This window comes from Notothenia rossii (assembly GCF_949606895.1).
Source record: "Notothenia rossii genome assembly, chromosome: 9".
In the NCBI taxonomy this organism is placed as follows: Eukaryota; Metazoa; Chordata; class Actinopteri; order Perciformes; family Nototheniidae; genus Notothenia; species Notothenia rossii.
The window spans coordinates 75,901,692-75,927,440 of NC_136907.1; the positions used below are offsets into that span (position 1 = coordinate 75,901,692).

Consider the following 25,749-nt stretch of genomic DNA (forward strand, 5'->3'; position numbering starts at 1 on the left):
TGTGTAGAGGAGACAGGGTGAGTAGAGGAGACAGGGTGAGTAGAGTAATGCTGCACTTTAATGAAGTGCTGCCCGCTCCCCTTTCCTGCCACTTTGACCACAATGATCAGTGTGTGTGTGTGTGTGTGTGTGTGTGTGTGTGTGTGTGTGTGTGTGTGTGTGTGTGTGTGTGTGTGTGTGTGTGTGTGTGTACACAGACACACTGTCAGGCAGTTTGTCAGGCAGTTTGAGAAATGGAGTCTAGCTTTCTCTATATGCTGGCAGAAATGCAAACATTAGGTGTTTGAATAAATATTGAATGATAAATTGTTTAAAATCTTATTAAATAAATAAATAAAAAGCTCAGGTGGAATTGTGTAGTTTGGGCCATTGCTTGAATCTTATAGTTTATTTAGTCTTGACATTACATGTTGCTGAAGTTTACACCTTGAGGATACAAACTCAGAAGAGCAAACATGCAGGTACATGTATTTCCATTAACTTGCCTTTTAAATAAAGTAATATATATATATCAGACCTTGTAGAATCTCACGCAAACAAAAACAATTGAAAAAAGTTGAAAACAGTTTCCAGTTATTTACTTCATACTGTAAATGTGTATTAATCGTATAAAACGTGATGTATTCCTTGAAATAATGTAGTGGTTCAAAAATCATTAATAAACTTGTTTAGAAACATTTTGAACACCTAACTTAACATTTAAGTTTTGTCTTGGAGTTTAAATGAAATCTACCATCTCATCATCTGACTTCCATGTTAAATATTTGATGTATTATGGGATCTATTATGGGTATCTCTGGAATTATGAAAGTTATGAATAAGAAAAGTAATAGCAATCGATTCCCGACCGAGCTGAACGTTTTGATGTTTGAACTGAGTTTCTGCGATGTGGAATGTGGGAGAAGAAGAGGCGCAAAATAACCCGGCGGAATAATAAATAATGTTGTGCGTTGTGCTGTATCATCGTTCCCACTAAATAAACCCCTTTTAGCTCTAAAACTATGGATGTCGATTTCTGTTTAGTGGTGGTTGCCAGGCAAAGTGCAGCTCGTGTATCGTAACCAAACGTACAAAACATGTTCAAGTTGAACACACATAACATCTACATAGAAACACACACACTATCCATCACTGTTAACTGGTATTTGTGTCCTCTCCAGCTGAGCTCCAAGACCGGATGAAACTCTGAACCATAGCTGAAAAAATTAGCCTCAACCTCTGACCTACGACCTGAAGAGGACTGCACACCATCTGCGTGTTTAAAACTGAGAAAAATGCATGAAATATAGTTGGGAGTTTACTTAGAAATATCTGTAAGTGAGCGCTGCTGTTATTTAGCATATGTGCTTCTGGAGTTCATCACAGCTGTTCTAAGATCACACTTTCGTTCAGGTCACTGTACTAAGCCTATTGATGATTAACTGGACCAAATCAAAAAAGAGAAGATTTTAGATTTACTTGAAAGGGAAAAAAAAGTGGGGGTGTGCACCCTTTCAAGAAGAGGCAACAAAGAACATCTGATCAAGATCATAGGAGGTGACACACACACTAACACACACACACACTAACACACACTGAGCTCCAGGTGTGCTCATCTCACATCTTCACATTTCCATCAAAACCACTCAGGAGGTTCATTCAGTGGAAACGCATCGCTGCACATGACTTATTTACTGGGTCAGTCACTGAGCTAAGGTTTTACCATCTTGGTGCTGGTGTCCGATGTCAGGCTGTGAAACTGAATCTGTTCCTAACTAGGGATGCCAGTGATTATTCGATTATTCGTTACTGTCTCCATAATCGAATATTATTTTTGAAAAATCGATTTTATTTATATATTTTGTAATTATTATTTATGTTTTTTTTTTTTTCTGGCTTAGTTTCAACCAAAATATAGATTAATGCTAATAATAGTAATAGTATTAATAATTGTAATTGGCCATTGGTCACACCACCAGTTTGTTTTACTGTAAACTTGGAGGAAGCCTGCGTGCAGAGCAGACTGCTACACACCGACCCCGCCCCCCCCCCTCTCCCTCACACGTGCGACTAAAGATGAACAAAGCGGCAGGTAAAAAGAGGTTCAAGCAGCTGCTTCATGTTGATGTTGGTTTATTTGACGTTTATTTTGTTTGTACTGTTAAACATGTTCCAGTAAAGAAAACAACGGAATTCCTTTTGTCTGAGTTTTATTTTTTTCTCTCCCGTGGGGGGGGGGGGGGGGGGGGGGTCGGTCGAATAATTGATTATTATTCGCAAGGGCTGCCGAATAATCGATTTTGATCATGGTCAGTTTCTGGCAACCCTATTCCTAACATTTAATCACGCTGAGTGTTTATCTGGAAATGGACATGCACTTTTATGGCACTTTCCCAGTCTTTGTGACCCTCAAAGTGCTTTAACTTGTAAAAGTCAGCATCCATCTATTCACAAACATTCATACAGAGACAGAGGCTGCCATATAAGTGCATTCACGGCTGTACCCGAATATTCGAATATCCGTTCGTTGGAGTACTATTCAGGTTTTTCAAATTGAATGTATTGAAATCTCCAATATCAACGTAAGAGCTTGTTCGGGGGGTGCTAACACTTAACCATAAAAGTTATCGTTTACTTTCTCTGTCTTTAAATGTAGATATTACTTTTCTCCGTTAATCTCCGTCACGTTGTTTCCAAAGCAACAACAACTTCCTGTCAACAGCCCTACCTCTCCTTCAAAATAAAAGCATGCAACGAAAGTAACAAACACAATGCGATATCCTTTTCAATTTCAAAAAACACAAAGTGGGTTAATAACTATAAAACAACAATACTGTAGAATAACTAAATGAATGCGGTGAATACACCAAAATACACGTGTTGAAGCGAATCGCTGCTAATTACTACCCACCCCCCACCGCACACGGGCCAAATATTCGCTGCTGATAACTACCGAATATCCGGAGCCCGAAAAATGGTATTCGGGACAGCCCTAATTCACACATATCCACCAACTGTTGACCATCAGTAGGTATTTTGGGTTAGGTATCCTATCCAAAGACACATCAGCAGATGGACTACAGGTCTAGGGTTGGGGTTAGGGTTTGAACCAAGCCACCGGTATACACAAGTTATTGAGCCGTTTCCGCTCTACATCCTGAACTCCTCCCTTCGATGCAATGCACTTCCGTTTTGGCGGACTGGGTTTGTTTTGCTAGCTAGCTCCGTTGTGCCGACAAAGCACTGATATCGCAGAGACAAAGAGGATATAACAATTACAACATGAAGAAAAGTGGTTCGGGAACTACGTGTGCGGTAGTTGGTTGCAATCACTCGAGAAAGCACCTGAACGAGTGGTTAGATAGAGAGTGCTACGACCACAAACCAGCACCCAGCACCCAGCCATGTTGTTCATTAAATACAGATAAACACAACAAATACTGCATGCATTGTATTTTTTAATATTATATATGAATATTTTCATAGTGATGTAATTGTGTGGGCTGCTTTTATATTTTAATTTGTAATACCTGTTAGGATTAAACATGTGATCTTTCTTGTTGAAGCCATTTCTTTAGTTTCCTCTCAACAATTAATTCATTCAGTGTTATTTATGTACAGTATGAGCTTAATATGAATGATGAACTGTGTTAAAAGAAATTGTAGCACTCTAAGGAACATATGAAATGCAATAATGCAATAACAGTGCAATAATGAAATTAAATTACATCAAACTTTATTTTCACTCAAACAGTACAGGCACATATGATATATTGCACAGCATAAAGAGATCATGTAAATTGTGCATTATGTAAACAACAGACAACTGTTGGCTCCTGTGGGCATGACCTAAATAAGGCAGTTTATTTTGGTTTTAAAATGCTGAGATATTTACTGCAGAACTGTAACCTTCCCTCAACAAAATCGTCAACAATTTTCGGGAGCATGTGGGCAAAGTAGAATGTGCGCAGCCTTATGATATGCCTTCAGACTGTCCATTGCTTTTCCATCTATTGCCATGGATTGAACGAAGTAGGAGCAAATTTTGCTGTACGTTATGCTGGGCCACGTCGTCATGTTATCCTCCCAGTTTTGCACTGAATTCGGGTGGGGGAGAGTAACGCCATCTCCAGTCAAAGAAGTAGAATCGTGTTCCCAAGCTAGCATCACTGTTAGCATCGAAATCGCTGTGTTTACACCAGTGCCCGTCTGACTGTTTACACCGGTTTACACCGACAGACGCTGTGCAAAAGACTTCCGGCGGAAATGAAGTGCATTTGTGTAGGGTTATGGCGCTACCCATGGTTTGGCGCGTAAACTTGTCTATAGCACTGACCGTTGAAATAAATGTTTGTAGTGGCCAAACGGTGGTACTACACCATTAGTGTCGTTCCTTGACGACAATGGACCAAAAACTATTTTTCCCATTGAGTGATAATGGATGAGAGACATCTATAAATCAGATTGTAGTTTTGTTTTTATAGAAATCAACTACCCAGTACGAACTCTTGAACAGGAATTTTTTTTAATTGTTGTACAATAAACTATAAAGTCGAATCTAGCTTAATTTTACAGATCCAAGACCGGCCGTGATGCTGCATATTGGAGGCGGGGCTTAAGGAAAACGCAAGAGCCAACGACCCATATACAGGAACTTTTGCTCTTGAGAGTCAGCGTATGTTCGATTTATGCGCCCGTGAGCGACGTTCATAAGATCCAACGCTGTATCCAGTTCTCTGTATGCATCCATGGTTTAAACTTGTTGAATATTTTCTTGTTTGCAGACCAGCTGACAACGAAAGTGCCAAGCCCAGAGAATTCAGAAACCTCTGAAACATGCAGGCCTACTGGTTTCAAAGTTCTAGATAAACTATTTTGAGTTTCTTAAGATCAATTAAAGCTGATGCCACTGATAAGTTTGATACCGCCGAACACAACACAGTCCCATCTGCCGCCACAGAGAGACGTTTGATTAATGTCGCCACTCGTCTCCGTGAGAGACCACAATGCATCATTAAAGGCAAGCTTTCTATCACGGATCCCTGCACTAATTCAATTAGTCTCCTTTGAAGACACTTTGATAATAGGATCCAGACGGGCCGCCGGCATCGTCAATAACTCCAGGATTCATTGAGCAGAGAGGATGTTATCTCAGTTTGTATCATCCTGTCTGCCGGTTGGGCCGTTACAAAAGAAGAGGAGGGAGGTGCAGGTTTGTGTGTGTGTGTGTGTGTGTGTGTGTGTGTGTGTGTGTGTGTGTGTGTGTGTGTGTGTGTGTGTGTGTGTGTGTGTGTGTGTGTGTGTGGTTTTGTGGTCGGAGCATATGGTTAAAAGAAAGAAAGACAGAACAAAGTGCCTGTGTTTGTATGCATACCACTTCAGAAGAAAGATTGTTATCTGTGTGGAGTTCTGTCAACTGAAAGTAACCCAGGGTTGTGCGGAACACATCCTGTTATTTCCTGAGTTCTCTCAAAGGTTTAAATGAAGAACTTTATAGAAAGCCATTTTTGTAAATCTCTATTCTTTTCCACGTACTTTACAAGTCACTCATGGTTTATTCATTATCAATTTCATATGCAGTTGGTCTGACGACGACGACAAGCCTTTGGCGGCAACGGACAATATGTATAGTGTGTATCAAGTGGATGTCAAGGCCAAAGCTTTCTTTTCTCATGGTTGGTCGTTGACGTCAGAGAATGTGGTCTTTCATATGCAGATATCTGTTTACAGAGATCTAAAAAAAAAAGCCACATCTGAGATTGCATTTCGTCCAACGTGTTATACCTCTTTTGCTCTTCTAGAGGAGAATGAAACCAAACATGATTGGTCAAACTAGTCGCTATACAAACTGAAATGAGAACGCTTTTTATACCAAAAATGTGTCCTTTTGGCTCCAATCTTATGCAGATATCCAATAATCGAGATTTGTTTGTTATAAACATGATTTTTTTATTTGTAAGCTTGAGTTTTGTTGTGGGAATTGTCATTTTCTAAATGTTTAGAACACTTTTAGAACTGTTTCCATTAATTACAGGTGCATTTGTTCCAGAAATTGTTCAATAACCCTGACTTTAATCGTATCCACCACATTTGGGATGAACTGTATCTGCACCCTGTCGGTGACACCTTATCTAATGCTGTTTTAAGACATGAGAGAAAAAGCATTGCAGCCAAAATCTGGTGTAAAACTTTTTATGAAAGATGGGATGCTGATATTCTTGGCCGAATAAAGTTTAGGATCTATTATTCCGTGTGCAGAAAGTCCGCTTTTCTTCCACAGCTTGTCTCAACGCATACTGAAGCGTTGAGTCTGAGCACATCACAGAGTTACCAGAGGCAGCGGCAATAACAGCTTGAACAAAATGAGACTTCCAGCACTTCCTAAATGAACACGGTGCTGCTGTAGCGATCCACTTAATTCAAACAGCAATTTCAGCTGATGGGGTTGGTGGAGGGGTATCACCACGGCAACAAAATATGTACCGCAATTTCCACAGAAATAATAGACAATGGAACATCCTCAGGAATACAAGCAATTTCAATTCTCACATTTTAGGAGCCGGTGTCTCCTGAGAGTCAGTTTCACGTTTGAAATATAAAATGTAGAAAGTGCGAATAAGGTTGTTTCGTAACTTGAGGATGATTTGATTTAACAGAAGGGGAGAGCAGGTTGATACCTTTCGATATTTAATAGAGATATCAACAACATAAAAAATAGTCAGATTAGTAAGAAGTGTTTCCAAAACTATTTATCCGGAGAGCACGGGGGAGATGAAGGGAGTGATGGGACAGAGAAATGAAAGACTGGAGAGGATGAAGGTAGACTCAAAGAGAATGACAGAGAGGCAGAAAGAGACACACAGAGGAACAGAAACCTGCGGTAAAGCGCGTTCAAAGGATGACAAATGACACTTTGAAAACTCCAGACTCAAAAAAACCTGAGGGGATTCACGAAAGTTAGTTTCGGTTGTAACGAAAAAAAGGTTTGAGTGTCCACTTTCATTCACTTTCTCTTATGTGTCAGTTTAAAAAAGTCCATAGCTTACCAATTGTCTAGTATGCCATAGATGCTAAAAAGTTGTTTTTTCTACCAAATACATGCAATATTTTAATATTATCGTCGTAAGTTATTCTAAGTTATTCGAGGTGAGTGAAGAAGACATAATGGTAACCCAAGTAAGTTCAACATGAGCCAAAGAGGAACAACCTTAAACATCAAGTTACTAAACTAAGCTGTCCTTACAATTTAATTTCAATGTCAAGAAAAGTTACAAAGCTACAATAGAAAGAAAGAAAATATGAATTTGACTGGTAAAAAATCCAAAATCGAGCAAAAATAGTGCAGATCTAAGCATATACATGACATTACATTACATGTCACTTGTTAGATGCTTTTATCCAAAGAGACTTACATACTCAATACTGTGGACAATCCCCACAGGAGCAATTTGGGCTGAAGTGTCACAGGGACACAACGACATGCTGACTGCAGTGGGGTTTGAACCCTGATCCCAACACCAACGCACAACCCAACATTTTGGGAATCAAAGCCTACAAGCTAACAAAGAGGTGCATTTTTTACTTAAAACATCCTCCTTTATACCCCGCTGAGGTCTTTGCCCGCCCCTCTGAGCCTGTCTGGCATTCAGCTGCTGTGGACGGATTATTTAGACAGTAATCAGCCAGTCAGAGTGAACGTTGATGTAGGCCTGGATCCAACACACACTCACACAATCAGCTTGACTTGGCTCTCCTGACAACGTCAAACATGACACAGGTGGAGGGAGAGTGTGTACGTGTCTATGCATGTGTGTGTGTGTGTGTGAGTGAGTGAGTGAGTAAGCGAGCAAGAAATACAATACACTATACGGAGTGTTAGTGAGATGGAATACAGTTTGCCAAAGTGTTCCCGAGTGTTTATAGCATGTGTAACCCATATGGGGAACAGAACGATGTGTCAATGGATCAAATGCACGCACACAATGATGTTGAGTTAACGTGCGCAAAGAAAGCAAACACAATAAGTGGGTCTGTTTGTGTTGGTGGCCAAATGAAAGGAAAAGCTAACATTAAGTGTTGTAATAAGGTGATTGGCCACCATGAGTCTACAGAACAGCTTCAATATGTTGATTAACGAATAGATCAATCGTTCTGACAAAGACATGTTTTGTGTCAGAAACATTAATTAGTTCAGTTTCTGTGAACCCCTTAGATCAGATACAGTCTCTCTGAAGAACTTGCTGAAGGTAGTTTCTATTGTAAGAATACTCCAGATTGTAAACTAAAATATGAGAATGAAGCATCAAACTACAGTGTGTTATATTAACGTAGAACTGTATTAACGTGCCGCCAAGTTTGTAAACTTTTAATACTCTTGTGGGCATCATCAGATCTGTGGTAACTACTGTATAGGTATACATTTTTGCGATGCAATCCAACCACTTTTCCACCGAGGTGCTTCCAAAGATGGCGTCCAATTGTTCGTGTTGTTGCTGTATTAACGCCGGCTATCAACCTTTAAAAACTGGTTTAACTCAGGCACCAACTATTTCGGATTGGCAGGTATCAAGAACCGAGAGCTGTGGCTGACATGTAAATTGTACCAACTTCAAACCAAACTAGCACCAAACTCTATTAATTGGGAAAAGGAGTTTGTGTGTAAGTCCGGTAGATGCATTTAATAACGCAATGCACCTTTTACCTAGATGAAACTGCAGATAGAAAAGTGTCTATGGAGCAAAAGAACAAGCAAACTGACCAAACTCTCCCTCTGAGAGGATGGGAGCTGTGGATTATGGTGACACTGCTCACACACACACACACACACACAATGAGTTGTCAGATTGAAGGCCATTATTCAGGCTGACTCCCACAATAATGGCTGCTGGGAAGTAGAAGGCTGTGTCTACATAAACAAGTGAGGGAGAAACCACAAAAACTCCTGTTACCTCACCCTCCATGACTTGTCCCCACTTCCTGCCGCAGTGTGTGCTGCACTTTCAGCAGTAAAGCTCCACAGCGGCATACCGAACAGCGAGCAATGACTCAGGAGCTTCAGACAAACTGAGCCTGAACTGGGTCATTAGTCACTGTCATTTCTCTCTCATTAGTGTGCTGTTTAAATATCATTTTTCACTACTTTTTAAAAAGGCATTTTTCTAAGCAGTGGCTCCTTCATTTCCAACTGTTTTCACTTAAACTGCATGGGAGTCTAAAACCTAACTCAGAAAATATGCATTTAAAGAGGCCCAATTGTGCTTTCTGGGGGGTTTTCCCTCTCCTTTAGTGCAGGGGTTTCAAACTCAAGGCCCGGGGTCCAAATCCGGCCCGTGACTTCATTTGATGTGGCCCCACAAACGCTTGCAAAGAATATAATATGTTTATATATGGTTACATGCCGATTTACAGAAGCACGTTGGCCATAAACTACATGTCCCACAATGCATCACAAATGTGACTTTTTTTTCAGAATTTAACTTTTTTTTTTTTTTAATGTCTTTTTCTTAGAATTTGACTTTTCGTTCGAATTTTTTTTTTTTTTCAAAATGTTACTTTTTTTGGGGATGTTGACTTTTTTTCTCAAGAATTTGGTTTTTCTTTTTAAATCATTGTGACATTCTCGCTGAAAGACACTTGCAATTATTTGCCCTAGACTTCTGCTTCCAGACGTAGTTAATTATGAAGTTATTACCCTACCCGGTTATAATCCAATGCAGAAGGCAATGATGTAGTATAGTACATTATTTTATATATATATTAAATATGTATGTATTTTTATATAGTGTTAAAGTTCCGCCGGCCCTTTGAGTGCAACCACAATGCTGATGTGGCCTGTGATGAAATTGAGTTTGACACCCCTGCTTTAGTGTGTTCTATACGTTTTTGTGCATGTAAATGGTCTGCAAATGCTAAAATCCCTGTGTTCCCTCCAGAGGGAAACGACTCAACTGAACGCTTGTGTTTAATGCTGTAACATAGTGACATCTAACTGGTTGACAGAGGGTGAAAAGGCGGTATGAGAAAAATACAGAGCTTCCTGAACAATAAAGCATGGAGACATGTCCCAGCAGAGGCAGAATATACAACCTGAAAAGGAGCATATTAAGTCGTTGTTAAACTACTGAAATGTATTTGTATGTGAAATTCCACTCCACGAAAATCGATTCATCAGCAAAATGTAATATTTATGTTGTGAGTACCAGATGTTCTAACAATATCCCACCTTCACAAAGGATAATCCGCTCTCTGGGTAGACGTTTGGGGCTCAGGTGTTGTGAAAATCACCCCTCTGATCCTGCAGATACATGGCTATCTCTCAACTGTTTTCCATTTGCTGGATTTCATTTTGGGAGCACAGCAGGACTTAATAATCATCTCCTACCCTCTTCTGTCAGATGCCTCAGACTGCGCTCTGATAACAGCTGACACCTGCTGTTCTTCTCTGTCTTTGATCGCTCCGTGGACCTGATCAACTCCTCCGCAAAACACTCTCCTTTCAGCAGCCGATGTCTCCATCTCTCCTGCTTCCCCTGAGCACTGATGATAAACCTGTGGAGTGCACATTTTAATCTGTGGTTTCAGTTTGAGTTTTATGATTATGTTTGCTACCATCTGTTCCACCTGATCAGGTCTATTTTTAGGTGTAATCAGATCAGGTGCTGAACATGTGTGTCCTGACGGCAGGTTGCACCCAGAGGTGGATATACCCTCGGGGGGGACGGGGGGACTGTGAAGCCTCAAGAGGGGGGAGAATTGTCTTTCATCTTCCCCTCCATCTCTCTATTGCTGCTCTCTCACCCCGTCCTCCCCCAGCTGGGAGGCTCCCACAGCTCCCTGTCATATTAAAACCAGAAGATCAAAGGCGATGAGGGGCGCAGGAGAACAGGAGGGAGAGGAATAACAAATAAAGGAGATGAAGTGAAGAGCAAAGAGAAAAAGGGAGGATGGATAGAGAGAGTAATGGGGAGGAGAACGTACAGAAAGCAATGAAGTTATAAAGGGAAAACATTTGATATGATGTGAGGACGCAAGAGGCTGAAGTTCACTCTGAACTTCCAGAACAGTTTGCCTGAAGCAGAAAATAAGTTCTTAATGTCCGCCTCCAGACACGCTTGAAAGTGTGCGATGATTCATATTTTGCTAATGTTTTTCCCACATAAAAAGTTTGTGATGTGTAATGTTACATAAGGTCTGTTAGAGCAGTGCTTCTCAAAGTGTGGTCCGCGGACCACTGGTGGTCCGTGAGCGCCCCCTAGTGGTCCGTGAGTATATTGGTAACATTTCACATTTGAAATAAATAAATACATTTAAGTTTTCCGCACTCTCGCGGGAATATCTCTGCAATGGAGCGAGCTTAAGTTTCACTTTCTAGTGCATGATATAGCCCAGCGCAACACCTTCGTCACACATGGTGCCACCTGTTTGTACCATGTTCAGGTAATTTGTAATCTGTTCTAGAAAAACTATGTGTTTTTGGATATTTGTGGAGTTAGGTGGTCCGCGAGTGTTTTTTTATTGGTTAAGTGGTCCTTGGTATGAAAAAGTTTGAGGAACACTGTGTTAGAGGACACACGGCAGGGATTCAGTAAAACATGTTCGACTCAGATAAGTCCAAAAAATTGATTACAAGAAATCGCCAATAGATGGTTTCAGGCTTCTTATTTGTAATTTACATATTAAACAACAATTGCTTTTTAATTTGTGACACATATTATATAACTTACAAAGGCATCTCCTAACTCAAGAGAGCAATAGGAAAACGCTTCTCCATCGACAAACCCATTTTGAAAGAAAGGGATATTTAAAGTGGACCTATCATGCTATATTTGAAACATATATTTTGGGCCATACCTATAAAAAACATGTCTGTGAAGTTTTTTTTTCAAAATACCAAAGAGATCATGCATTTTAGCCATGCCTCATTTCGCTCTTTTCCAGCCCTGTTTTTGCAGGGGCTGATTCTGTGACTACAGCGCCACCTACAGGCCTGGCATATGTACTACAGCGTCTCCAGCGCTTTCGAAGCGGTCTCTCATTCCCCTGATAGGTGGAGAGTGGCCCATAAAGGCGGAGCACCTTGTTTCTGATGTCCGAAAAATTCAAATAATAAGATCAGATCCGTTGTAGCCCCGTTTTTAGAGATTTGGGTACGGAGGGAAAGAGAGAGGGTTTTCTGACACTTGGTGAGTTCTCTGGAACACCGGGGACACATATTCATGTAGAAAAGACGTACAAAAGTGCATTTTGCATGATAGGGCACCTTTAAGTAAAGAATACATTCAAAGAGAAGTGAGAGTATGTCAAAAGGTTTAGGATGTATGTTCAATATTATCCCCTTGTTCTTATGCCAGGTATGAAATATCTTAAAACCATAATATTATAAACCATTTTCAGAAAGGTGGGAAGGCGAGCGATGAAGCAGAAGCATGAGAAGGTTAAACAGAGCAAATAATAGGAGTGATCATTAACTGAATGTATGAACCTGAGAAGGAGAGCGCTGAGTCAGAGAGGAAACAATGAGAGGTGTTAAAGCCAGGGATGATCAAAAGGATGAACACAAAGAATTAGACGGAAGGAAAGAGAGAAGGGTCCGACTGAAGGCTCACAAGGTTCACAGAGAACTGCTGTCACATCTGCCAACACTAACACACCTGCAGTGTTATCTATACAGCCATTCACACTACACTTGCATAGAAGAGAAACAGAAGGAGATGACACACACACACACACACACGCTCAGACTAACACACACACACAACCTGTCTTTTATCTAAGCTCCACAGCAGCACCTACTGGTTTGAGAATACACTGATCCTGCTGCTTTGAAAAAGGTGGACTGTCCATCCGTCTTATTCACACACACACACACACACACACACACACACACACACACACACACACACACACACACACACACACACACACACACACACACACACACACACACACACACACACACACACACACAGAAAAGGATATGCATGTGAACACACCTGCAACAAAAGTACAATCTACTGTGGACAAAAGTTGCAAGTGCACACATTATGCAAGTACATACGAACACACACACACACACACACACACACACACACACACACACACACACACACACACACACACACACACACACACACACACACACACACACACACACACACACACACACACACACACACACACACACACACACACACACACACACACACACACACACACACACACACACACACACACACACACACACACACACAGCCTGAGGTGATTTATGAGTGTGAGGTTCAGGTTTGCATGATTTATCCTGCTAAAGCTGCACTGTGCACCTGAGGGACTCAACTCTCCACCACACACACTTGTTAGTTAGGAAGCACTGGAGAAAGGTGTGTGTGTATGTGTATGTGCGCGTGTGTGTGTGTGTGTGTGTGTGTTTACATGGTCATTCGGATTTGTGTTGGTGCTTATGTTGTAATTGGGTTTTTATTTTGACCCTGTTTGTGAACACACACTTTTTCACTTTTTAACGACACTTTGAAATGCACTGCATGCATAATACATGTGTGTGTTGTTCACTGTGTGTTTTGATGAAGTCCAGAGCTTGTTTTGAGTGTGTGTACCTGGCTGTGGGTCATACGGTGTGTCGTCCAAAATATTTGGATATATGCAGGTTGTTTTAAAGAGGCCTTGTTATGCCTTTTGGGGTTTTCTATTTCCTGCAGTGTGTTTCATAGGTTTAGTGCATGTCAATGGTCTGCAAAGGGTAAAATCCCCTGAGTTTGTTCTCCCTCACACTCCTGCCTGAAATGCCTCCATTGGACTCATTTGTTTCCTTCTTGGGGATAGTGACATCACTATGTAACACTCGCACTTCTATTGGCTAGAGCTCCAACACATTGTTTGTGATAAACTATAGAAGAAGTGTGATTATTTTCTGGTGTTTTTTGTTATAGCTTTTACTCGTTCAGTGACTTTGAAACGTTTAAACCTGCATTAGGGATCGTTTGAACTTATTATTGAGAGGATATGAGCATGTCCACCCGGCTGTCATGTTTCAATCATAGATTATTATAGATACAAGCAAGGGCTTATTAATCCCCCCTTAATTCTGCACAGTAATTTGCCCTGGGTATACAACGTTAGATTGTAACCTTTTCAATGCAAGACAAAAGCCAGATGTTAGTGCGTCTCTGCTCCTGAGGGAAAGGAACTATATATATTCTGCATGTTTAAAGAAACAAGCTGCTGTTAAAGTGTAAGAGAGGCTGTGTGGGAATATGCACACGTCAGCATTAACATTTCTGCACAGGTATGGATGAAGGGGTGTGTGTGTGTGTTGACCCTCCTGCAGCATATCTGTGTAATAACATCCCAAGTGAGTTGTGTGAATCCTCCATCCCACCATGAGAGATAACTCAACACTTCCTCAGCGGTCTAATGGCTGACAACACACAGCTGAATCACACACACACACACACACACACACACACACACACACACACACACACACACACACACACACACACACACACACACACACACACACACACACACACACACACACACACACACACACACACACACACACACACACACACACACACACACACACACACACACACACACACACACACACACACACACACACACACACACACACACACACACACACACACACACACACACACACACACACACACACACACACACACACACACACACACACACACACACACACACAGAGAATGCTTCCAGTGAATGATTTCTGACCTCCAGTAAGTAATCATCCTTAATTACAGAGACCCAGTTTGGAGGATGCTAATTGGGGGGGAGGTATGAGTGTACCACTTTTAAAAGGAATTGCTATTTTAATCCTAAATAGTCCATGAAAGAATAATGTTTATGTGTATTGGTACATGGTGGAGAGCAGAGGATCGTTGGGAAACATTGTTGATGTCATGCTGGCCTTGTGTGTTCACTGCTGTGACATTTGTTTATTTCCCATTTTTAGTTCACGCACAATTGACTTTCCGTTTGTAAAGCGCTATTAGGCACTTTCACACCAAGTACTCTGCCGTACTTAGTTCCCAGTACTTAGTTCCCAGTACTTAGTTCCCAGTACTTAGTTCATCGAAACTCTTTAGTTCCCGGAACAGCAGCTTCTACTGAAGCCTTCCGAGTGAATCACCAGAACGCCGACACCTCCTCATCTCCACCGCTCCCATGTTTTCTTTTGTGTTGCCATAAGTTAATCTCTCTCCGTTGGTGCGCTGGTCTAATGCTAATGCTAATAATGCTAATGCTAATAATGCTAATGCCAGCAAATACAATGTCGGCTTAACCAAACTTTTCTGAGTTTGACGGGAGGTGGTTTGCAATTCGCCCAGCCAATCAGAAATTGGACCTTTTTTCTCCCCAGGATAGTCCCACCACTCTAGCAGGGACTGAAAAGGGGTGAAAAGTTCTCATGAACTCAGTTCTCTTTTTGGTGTGAACGCAAAATCCCAGGAACTATCGGAACTAAATTGGAAAAGTACTCCGGTGTGAAAGCGCCTATTGTCTCCTCAGTCATGCTGCAGTTGCCGTGGCTTTTCATACCAACTGTGTGCAGCACTATTTCAACAAACCACTGTTGCTGCTTAATAAAAACCAAAATACCTCACTTTCTATTGACTCCTAAAGAGAGATATTGAATTGTTACACCCCTACACTGTCTATCACCACGCTCAAATCTGTCAAGCTCTTGGATTTGAATTCCCTCAGTATTAAAAAGTACTTTTTTAAAGTTGCTTTATTTAGCACTTTCAGAAATGTACACAACTGTAAAAGTGTACATTTGTTTAAAACTGGATAAACTTATTCTGTGGGAAGTTCATTTTGCAATTGGAAATACTTAATTGTTTAAACATTTACACATATGAATGAAATGGCTGAATAGGAGATATGAGGTGTAAGACGTAAGAATGTGGTTGTGTTTAAGACATTTCCATTTGTTGCATTCACATTGGACGAATGATTTCCTGATGATCCAACGATTAATAATCCAGAAGTATATAGGGTCCAGGTTGTGTGTGTTGGGGCTGCAGGCTGCAGATATCAGCAGTAAAGGTGTGTGTAGTCAGACAGCATGGAGGGAATCCACTCCAGGCGTAATGTGAACATATAAAACCGCTCACTGCTGCCCTGTGAAGACCCTGGTCCTAACGTATCAACATTTCATGAACTACAGGATAGCAGCCTGGTCTTCAACATTGTTTCTATGTATTAGGGTCTAATAGAGTTTCTTCCTAGCCTGGAATCTGAAATATATCGTGCTTTTCATCCACAGATTGTATAGGAACTAGAAGAATGTCGGAAAAATATAAAGAAATCATAACTTTTCAAAGAGAATAAAGAAAGACTGCAGTCTGTGTGTGTGTGTGCGTGTGTGTGCGTGTGCGTGTGTGTGTGTGTGTGTGTGTGTTTTAATTTGCTGATATGAAGTTTGTGTCTGCATGGATTTCTTAGACACATGCTCACATCTGACACATTGAACATGGATAGTCAAAGCCATAAGCGTGTAAAAAAAATGACACACACACACACACACACCTGTCTCGTGAATATACCCTCACACACACAAGCACCTCCATTTTCTCCGCAGCCTCAGCACCTCCAACCATCTCTCAGTACACACTCGACTGACAGTTCGCTGTTGCCATGGCGACCCCCTACCTGTTGCCAAAGGGGAGAGAGTGTGTGTGTGTGAGTGTGTGTGTGTGTGAGTGTGTGAGTGTGTGAGTGTGTGAGTGTGTGTGTGTGTGTGTGTGTGTGTGTGTGTGTGTGTGTTATGAACGCAGCTCCAAACTTCCACAGTCTGATGGTGGCTGTGTGCTGCCGACACTTTCCCACTTGGGAGCAGAGAACAGTTTCATTCATTTGAATGCGATTCAATCTGGCCTCACTCTGGTACGTTATGAGAGAAATCTAATTGTCCACACGGGTAAAATAGAACTTCTTCATTATGTGGCGCTCTATTCTAATTTCACTCTTCATTTTCTTCCGTTCCGTGTGTTTTTTTCATCGGGGAGATAAGATGAAACTAAACTCGGGAAATTGTCAATTCATCATTCCCACCCAGCTGCTCTATTCTAATTAAATCACTGCATATTATATTCTGGCTGCGCTGTCCTTCATTCACATAGTGCTCTGTTTTAACAAAGGTTTAATATACTAATAGAAAAACGGATGCAGAAGAACGTATACAGAAGCAGTATGGATTTTAATATGCATGAACCGGGACATGTCTCCATGCTCTAATGTTCACAAAGCTCTTTATTTTTCTCATACTGCCTGCCTCTTTTCACCCTCTGTCGGAAACCAGAGCCCAGTCTGCTCTGATTAGTTAGCTGGCCGGCTCTATTGTGATTGGTCAACCGCTTAGGCGCTGCTCACACGGGAACGTTTGCGTTTATGCACAGTATGCGTTTTCAAAAAAGCATTCCGTTCACACGAGAACGCTGGAAACGCTGCAGTACATATGCCGGGCCTGTAACTGGCGCTGTAACTTCCGTTAGCATCAGCAATGAAGTGGGGGTGAGCAGGAGAGGTGGGGGGAGGCGGGGCTATCGTTATTTTTTCAGGAAATGATCGTAGAGAGGCGATTACACAGACTCGTTTGACCCCCCAGAGCGTTTCGTTTGCAAATCTATCCACCTTGGGACCCGTTATCGTTTGTGGGGTCCGTTTCTATCGTTTTGTTACGGCCTCGTGTAAATGAAAGGGCTATACGCAAGAGAAGCTATGCAGATCCAACCCGTTTTGCTCTCGTGTAAACGGCACCTCAGAGATGTCCCGCCCCTTAGTCTATAACATAAAATGTGTTGGAGCACTAGCCAATAGAAGCGTGAGTGTTACATAGTGATGTCTAACTTTGGGATGTTAGCCTTTGTAGACCATGCACAGAGAGCCTATATTACTCACTACAAGAAAAGGATGACCCCAAAAAGCAGATTAACTTTGAGTGCAGCCACTTTTCTATCCAGACCGGTACATTTAGACATCTTTTAATCCCAAATGATAACCTTAAGTATCAACGCTTTACAAAAGAAAACAAAGCGCTGGTTGTATATTCATCTAAACTCCAACAGAATGAAATATTGTGACGGAGAGCACTCTGACAATTTATTACAACAACAATTATAGTCAATGGACACAGACTTTTGCATCTAACAAAAGTGATTCTTCTTAATGCTGTGTATATCATCCATTCTGTCATTTGATTATGAAGTTGGGGAGCAACAAAAAAAAGCTTTTCCCATCAAAGCAGAGTTTCAATATCTTTCCTGGAACAAAGAAAGCTAAGTGGAGCTTAAATCAAAGTGACATAGAGCAGTGACAGCGGGACAATTCTCTACAATGGCCCACAACAACAGTGTGTGTGTGTGTGTGTGTGTGTGTGTGTGTGTGTGTGTGTGTGTGTGTGTGTGTGATTGATGAGACTAAATACAATTATGTCACTTGGATGTCTAACTTGGTCCATGTATGTCCCGCCACACACAGAGTGTATGCAAACACACACACAACACCTGTGCACTTATGGAGCACGATAACACAACATGGCACTCTGTTAACAATATGTCTCTCACCATTAGAGAAGCCACTTTACACACACACACACACACACACACACACACACACACACACACACACACACACACACACACACACACACACACACACACACACACACACACACACACACACACACACACACACACACACACACACACACACACACACACACACACACACACACACACACACACACACACACACACACACACACACACACACACACACACACACACACACACACACACACACACACACACACACACACACACACACAGCTTCCAGTGAATGATCAACGTGTGTGTCTGAGTGTGTGTGTGTGTGTGTGTGTGTGTGTGTGTGTGTGTGTGTGTGTGTGTGTGTGTGTGTGTGTGTGTGTGTGTGTGTGTGTGTGTGTGTGTGTGTGTGTGTGTGTGTGTGTGTGTGTGTGCCATTAACACCAACTACACCACCCTGCAGTGACCTCCACCACTTAACCCTCACTGAAAGCTGCTGTGAGACACATGAGGGAGATGGTGCAGCTCCACTCTAATGGTGAGAAGTCGCTGTACCTTTAACCCGAAGAAACTGTGAGAAAGAACTAATACAGGAATACAAATAGGAACAGGTTTAAGTTAGATAGCACCAAGTAGAGTCAATAAGTGTGTGTGATATCAGAAGCCAATGCAAAAGTGCCTTAAACATGCTTTCATTATAATGGCAAACAGTGGAGTTGCAAATTGAAGTCTATCTGTGAAAATTGCCCCATTACTTTCATTTATGACCTTAGTAAACATTTCAATCATGACTTTGTGGTCTCAATCCATAGTTATAAGTCTTCTTGAAAACATTATAACGTTCATTTTGCTAATGATTGTCTCATTTTCAGTAAAATAGACAATAAAGAAGGGTATTCTTTTGGGTGTGATGCTTGTTTCCCTTTATATCCCATTCACTGTTTTCACTTCATGAAATGCATGGTACCATTCTGAATGCCTAAAACATGTCTTGTTCAGCATTCACTTGTACTTGAGCAAAATGCATAACCTCTGCTTGGGTGTCACAAAACAAGAACTTCATATTGTTATCGCTAATAGCACATTAAGATAACTCTAGTGAGCGATGCACATGTCTTAACACGGTACAGATGTTAGACGAACAAAACCAACAGTCCATGAAAAGATAAGATGGCGATTCATGCAGCTTTCTGACGCACTCCATGTTTACTTAAGATATCACTAATAATATGCAAGCGATACTTTTGTAATAAAAGCTTTGCAAACACCAAGTGAAGAAGAATGCAAGTGTGTCATGATGTTATCACAGTTTATCAGCTTATTCATACAAATATTTACAGTGCATGACCTCAGCAGTAACCCCCCCCCCCCTTAAACAGGACCATATGTCTCTTAACTGTATCAACATTATGTTACGCTCCCTCCATGACTTATGTGCCATCGTGAACTCGTGTTGGAAAATCCTCATTGTTAAGGTTCTACATTGAGGGACCCTGGACTCGATCCCGGCCAATCAGACGGGCTTTCACAGAGCTTAGCGCTGACGGACGGTAAATCTACGAATGTTGGATAGTTGGATATACGAGGCGTTCAGGTACAGATACATAACAGAGAGGTGAAGTGAGTGGGGGGTTTTGTAACAATCTCATCAACATCTCAGCCTCTCCTACTTCAACCTCGTTGTTTAGGGTTGTCAAAACGAATCACATTGCAAGTGTATTCAATTCAAGTCAACTGAACCATTACAAGTGATGGTGCATTGGTTCCAAATGAGCCAAACCCTTATTTTTTGTGTTAGATGTAATGGCCAAGGAACAAGCTCCGAGAAAGTTTTCGAACACTGGAGCTCCCGCAAATTGCGTAGTAAGAACAATGGGCTTTTAGTTGTGTACGGCATTACATGAAAGTATTGTTAACACAGCAATAAGTCTGTCAAGTGTACCTGACCTAAAGTGTACTCATGTATACAAAGTTAAGAAGTGAAAAAGGTTTTGTAACAATCTCATCAACATCTCAGCCTCTCCTACTTCAACCTCGTTGTCTAGAGTTGTCAAAACAAATCACATTGCAGGTTTATTCACTTCCAGTCAACTGAACCATTAAAAGTGATGGTGCATTGATTTCAAATGAGCCTTGTGTTCGATTTAATGGCCACAAGCTTCGAGACAGTTTTTGAACACTGGAGCTCCGGCAAAATGCGTAGTAAAAACAATAGTCTTTTAGTTGTGTACGGCATTACATGAAAGTATTGTTAACACAGCAATAAGTCTGTCAAGTGTACCGATGTATACACTCCTTTGTGCTCCAGTCCATCCTCACAGTAAACACAGAGCTGAATCCAGATCTAATGCACGCTGAAGGCTTCTGCTGTTGTGTTAAATGTTTGTTGTTCATGTATTGTGTCTTGATATGTGTCTGTTGATGCTACACTTGGAGCTGCTCTGATGCAAGTCACATGTCAGACTTGATCCGACCGATAAAGTATCATCGTATCGTATCCAAAGTTAAGAAGTGAACACGGTCCTACCTGCTCCTGCTTCTCCAGCCAGCGGTCCACCATGGGGTGATTGGCGCTGAGCGATGAGCGGGCGGTCTCTCTCTGAAACTCTCTCTGATTGGCCCACGTCCCAGCATCCCGAGGCAGACTGCGGTACGTGTCCATAGCTTTGTCCTGAAACCAAAGACACGCATTATTCATTAAAAAGGTCTTTAATTAAAAAAAGAGAAATATGTATTAAATCTGTTGCTGGTGGCGATGAAAAAAGCGCTTACAAGGAAGCGGTTATCACCTGATCGCCCAACTTTAAACGCATGGATGGATATTACAATAGAGAGGCGAAGTTCCTCCCTTTCCTGGGGACCTCCATGGGACCTTATTTCGTATGTATAAAAGTATGCATTGAAGTCAATGGAGAGAGAAAGATTATCTTTCGATAACGTTTGAATTGTGCCACAAATTACACATGTGATGTTTTTCAATTTAAAAGATAATTTTGCAAGTAGTAAAAACAAAATCTGTCGTAAAACTTTTTCTTGTGTGAAACCGCTCAATGAACTACATCTCCCGTCTCGCACCACACACCAAGACGGCCGTCACGTTGGCACATTTCACTTCTTTCTTTCAGAATGAAGCGGAAAGTATTAAAAGAGGTGAAAATCACTCCAAGTCTGGGCATGTTGAGAGCTGTACATACACACAAGGGGAGTTAGTCGGTTCCGTAAGAGCCAGCATGCGGGACCGGGATTCTGGGATTTGTAGTCTTTCTAGTTGCGTATTATTCATAGTCTTATATTTCAACAGTTTTCGACAAACTGTGACTTTTTTGACGTGGAAATGATTTTTTAAGATTGACAAACATCATATGTGTAATTCGTGGCACAATTCAAACGGGATCGAAAGATAATCTTTCTCTCTCCATTGACTTCAATTCATACCTTTTCCGAAATAAGGTCCCATGGGGCGGAAGTAGATGGGTGTGACTTTGCCACTATCGACATTTACAAAATGGAGACAATGACATCATCTGTCAATCACAAACTGGAACTATTTGTGTCACGATGGAGAAAGTGGACCAGATTTTACTTTCTACAAACGTATGATTTCACTGTGAAGTCCTGATCGCTCCCTAATGTTCGTATTGTTTGTACTTTTTACTGTTTTTTTTTTATTCTTTGTGTAAAAAAAGAAAGAAGCATTTCGGACAGACTTAAGATGTAGAATTACGATGTCTAGAAAACAGTGTAATTGTTTGCTGCCAGATGTCAATACAAACTATATTACACACAAAAAGGTATTTAATTAATACCAATGTTGTTGTTGTTTAACAGTCTAGTTTTGGAGCATTTAAAGTTGCGCTGCACAATTTGGAGAAAAATTATAATTGTGATTTTTTTTGGTTGGTATTGCAATTGGGATTTGATTCACAATATTGAGAGTTTCATTGTGTTTTAATGATAATTACAGGTACATTATTATTTCTTATGAAGATCTGTACCATAAAATATATGTTGTGTTAAGTCTGTAGAATAAGATTTGGGTACATCAAAGCCACTCTGCGACACTTCATTCAAAATGATATGGTCCATGCTGCGATCTCGATAACATTCGACCAATCGTTCAGCCCTATTTTATACGTTTGGAAAGATGGGATAATGTGCACATTTGAAAGATTTTTTTTTTTACAAAACAGGTATAAACCAGTGGTGTCAAACTCAAGGCCCGTGGGCCAAAACCGGCCTGCGACCTCATTTTATGTGGCCCGCAAGAGCTTGCAAAGAATATAATATACAATAGGTGTAATTGTTGAATATTATCTTTCAATTATTTGCCCTCGGCTTCTGCTTCAAACGTAGTTATTTATGAAGTTATTATCAGAACTGATAGTAATCCAATGCAGAGCCAATAATATAATATAATACATTATTTAATATACATGTATATTACTGATATAGTCTAAAAGTTACAACCGGCCCTTAGGGCGCAACCATAATGCTGATGTGGCCCGTGATGAGATTGAGTTTGACACCCCTGCTGTAAACCCATCGGTGATTCTGTACTGTATAAATCAAATAGTGGACTTGAATTTGAAATGGTTCCTCCAACACAGTCCCATCTATTGGAATGAGCCTCCTTTCTAGCTCTGCTTTTAAAACCTACTTTTCTCTCTTATCATTTTAATTGTGTCATATATAACTCTCTTTTGTTGTCTAATCCCTCAAACACAGTTTCTTGTTTTGTCTCCATGTATATTTTGTTATTTGTCTTTTCTTGTAAATCCACCTGACTGTCTTCTGTTTACCTGTGACACTGCACTTGTATGCACTTGACTTATAACTCCTACATCACTAACTCAAACATCATCCTCATCTCCAGCTCTGGTTTTGACACGTACTTTTCTCTCCAGGCTGTTGGTGCCGGAGTTGTGTCGAGCCTTCAGGAACCCGGCGGTGGTGGACCATCGCGTCGGGTTCTTCCTCGATGGCGGCTCTTCGGTTTGGACTCGTGATTCTCCGCCGTTGAAGGGCCCATTGATGGTGAGCAGGGCGGGGTCGCTGCTGCGCCGCACGTGGAGGGGCATATCTGAGAGACACAAGGAAAGGGTGTTACGACTGTAAAAACTGTTTTATATAAATCACGTTTCTTTTTTTAACTTTGTTTATTGGGTTTTTTCCACAGCACACAGTTATTCTATCAGAGCACGTATCAGAAGTAAACAAATCTTCACTTTATAGAAAAATAGGTAAAAATATAAATACTGATAATCATATGTTTCAAACCATACTAATGAGTATTCATTTAGTTTGAAGGAAAGGGGCCAATCTATTTCTGTGACCAACGAGTTCTCTACGTAAGGTATTAGCAGAGAAAGGTCATTGAACCTAAGATTATTTAAAGGGGACCTATCATGCAAAATGCACTTGTGTACGTCTTTTCTACATGAATATGTGTCCCCCCGGTGTTCCAGGGAACTCACCAAGTGTCAGAAAACACAACCCTTTCTATTTTCCTCCATACCCAAATCTCTTAAAAAGGGGCTGCAACGGATCTGATACAGACTGATCCAGATTTGAACACTTCTGTGACGTCACAGAAGTGGCGCTACGGCTATTGGGCCAACTCCACCAATCAGGAGGAGACAGCCACGGACATTGCCGTTGGAAAGCGCTGGAGACGCTGTAGTACATATGCCAGGCCTGTAGATGGTGCTGTTCTCACAGAATCAGCCCATGATGCAAAGACAGTGTTAAATTGAGCGAAATGAGGAATGGCTAAAATGCATGATCTGTTTGGTATTTTGAAAAATAAAAAGTATAAATAAGCCTTATATACAGTAGGGATGGCCCTACACTTATTCAAATATAGCATGATAGGTCCACTTTAAAGTCTGGGGGGTCAGAGAATGCAATACAATACCATGTCAGGTCAGTGGGAGTATATAAACTGTTTGATGTACTTAGTATTTAGCAACATTACGCTATTGACTGGTGCAAGGTAATGTCTCTTATAACGCTGTACAGCCATATCATATGTGACCTCAACCATCTCTGTGTCCTATTGATTCCTCTTTGTCTTATTATTCAATGTTGTGAGTGTTACATCGGATCCACGACACAACGATATGTAGATTATTTTAAACAGATAATCCTAAAATCCTTACCCTGGTCTATGGAGGAAAGAATAATACTGTGTGGTACTCATTTGTAGGATATCACCTTATTGGAAAATAATGTATAGCAGACTCCTAGCTCTAGATCAGGGGTGTCAAACTCAATTTCATTGTGGGCCACATTAGCATTATGGTTGCACTCAAAGGGCCGGTTGTAACTATATAAATATACATATATAAATACATAACATATATGAAATAATGTATTATATTATTGCCTCTGCATTGGATTATTATTGGATAGGGTTCATAATTAACTACGTCTGAAAGCAGAAGTCTAAGTCTCTTCAGTGCGCATGTCACAAAATGAGATGCATTGTGGGACATGTAGTTTATTGGCAACATGCTTCTGTAAAATAAGATAAGATAAGATGGACCTTTATTAATCCCTGTGGGGACATTCAGTGGTTTAACAGCAACAGGGTAAGATTGAAAAACAGGACAGCACAGATTCACACAGATTAATACAATTAAGGATAAATCAAAGGTAAAAAAAAAAGAAGATAAATAACTATAAAATAAGAAATTTATTAAAATGAACATATATAGATATACTGTAAAGTAGCATGTAACCGTATAATAAACGTATTATATTCTTTGCAAGCTCTTGCGGGCCACATAAAATTTAGTCGTGAGCCGGATTCGGCCCCCGGGCCTTGAGTTTGACACCTCTGCTCTAGATGATAAGACTCAAGACAAGTCATTTAATAAGATGTTTGGGGATGATTGATTCAAATAGGCTGGAACAAATGCTGTTCCTCAAACATTATAGTTTTATAAAAGGCGATTAATCATTGAGATGACATTATCAGCCCATTGAAGAATAATCCGTTTGTAATTTAGGGCCAGTGCATCGCAGGGCAGCAGCCAATGTGTGGGAACAACAATATGAGGATGTGAATACAGAGCAAGTGGAAGCCTTCCATTAAAACTCTTCACTCGGTGTAAAAGTTGCAGCGCGTGGGAAGTGGGCCAAGGTCCAAATAACAACTCCAAAACAACGC

At 40.9% G+C, this 25,749-nt stretch overlaps 1 protein-coding gene across 1 annotated transcript in view; it reads right to left on the reverse strand.

Moving 5' to 3' along the window:
• LOC307020228 (partitioning defective 3 homolog) overlaps positions 1 to 25,749 on the reverse strand; it is a 338,003-nt gene that overhangs the window by 191,055 nt on the left and 121,199 nt on the right. Inside the window, 2 exon segments of the mRNA XM_079651459.1 lie at positions 21,106 to 21,249; positions 23,471 to 23,658. Of these exon segments, the coding sequence (XP_079507585.1) occupies positions 21,106 to 21,249; positions 23,471 to 23,658 (332 nt within the window).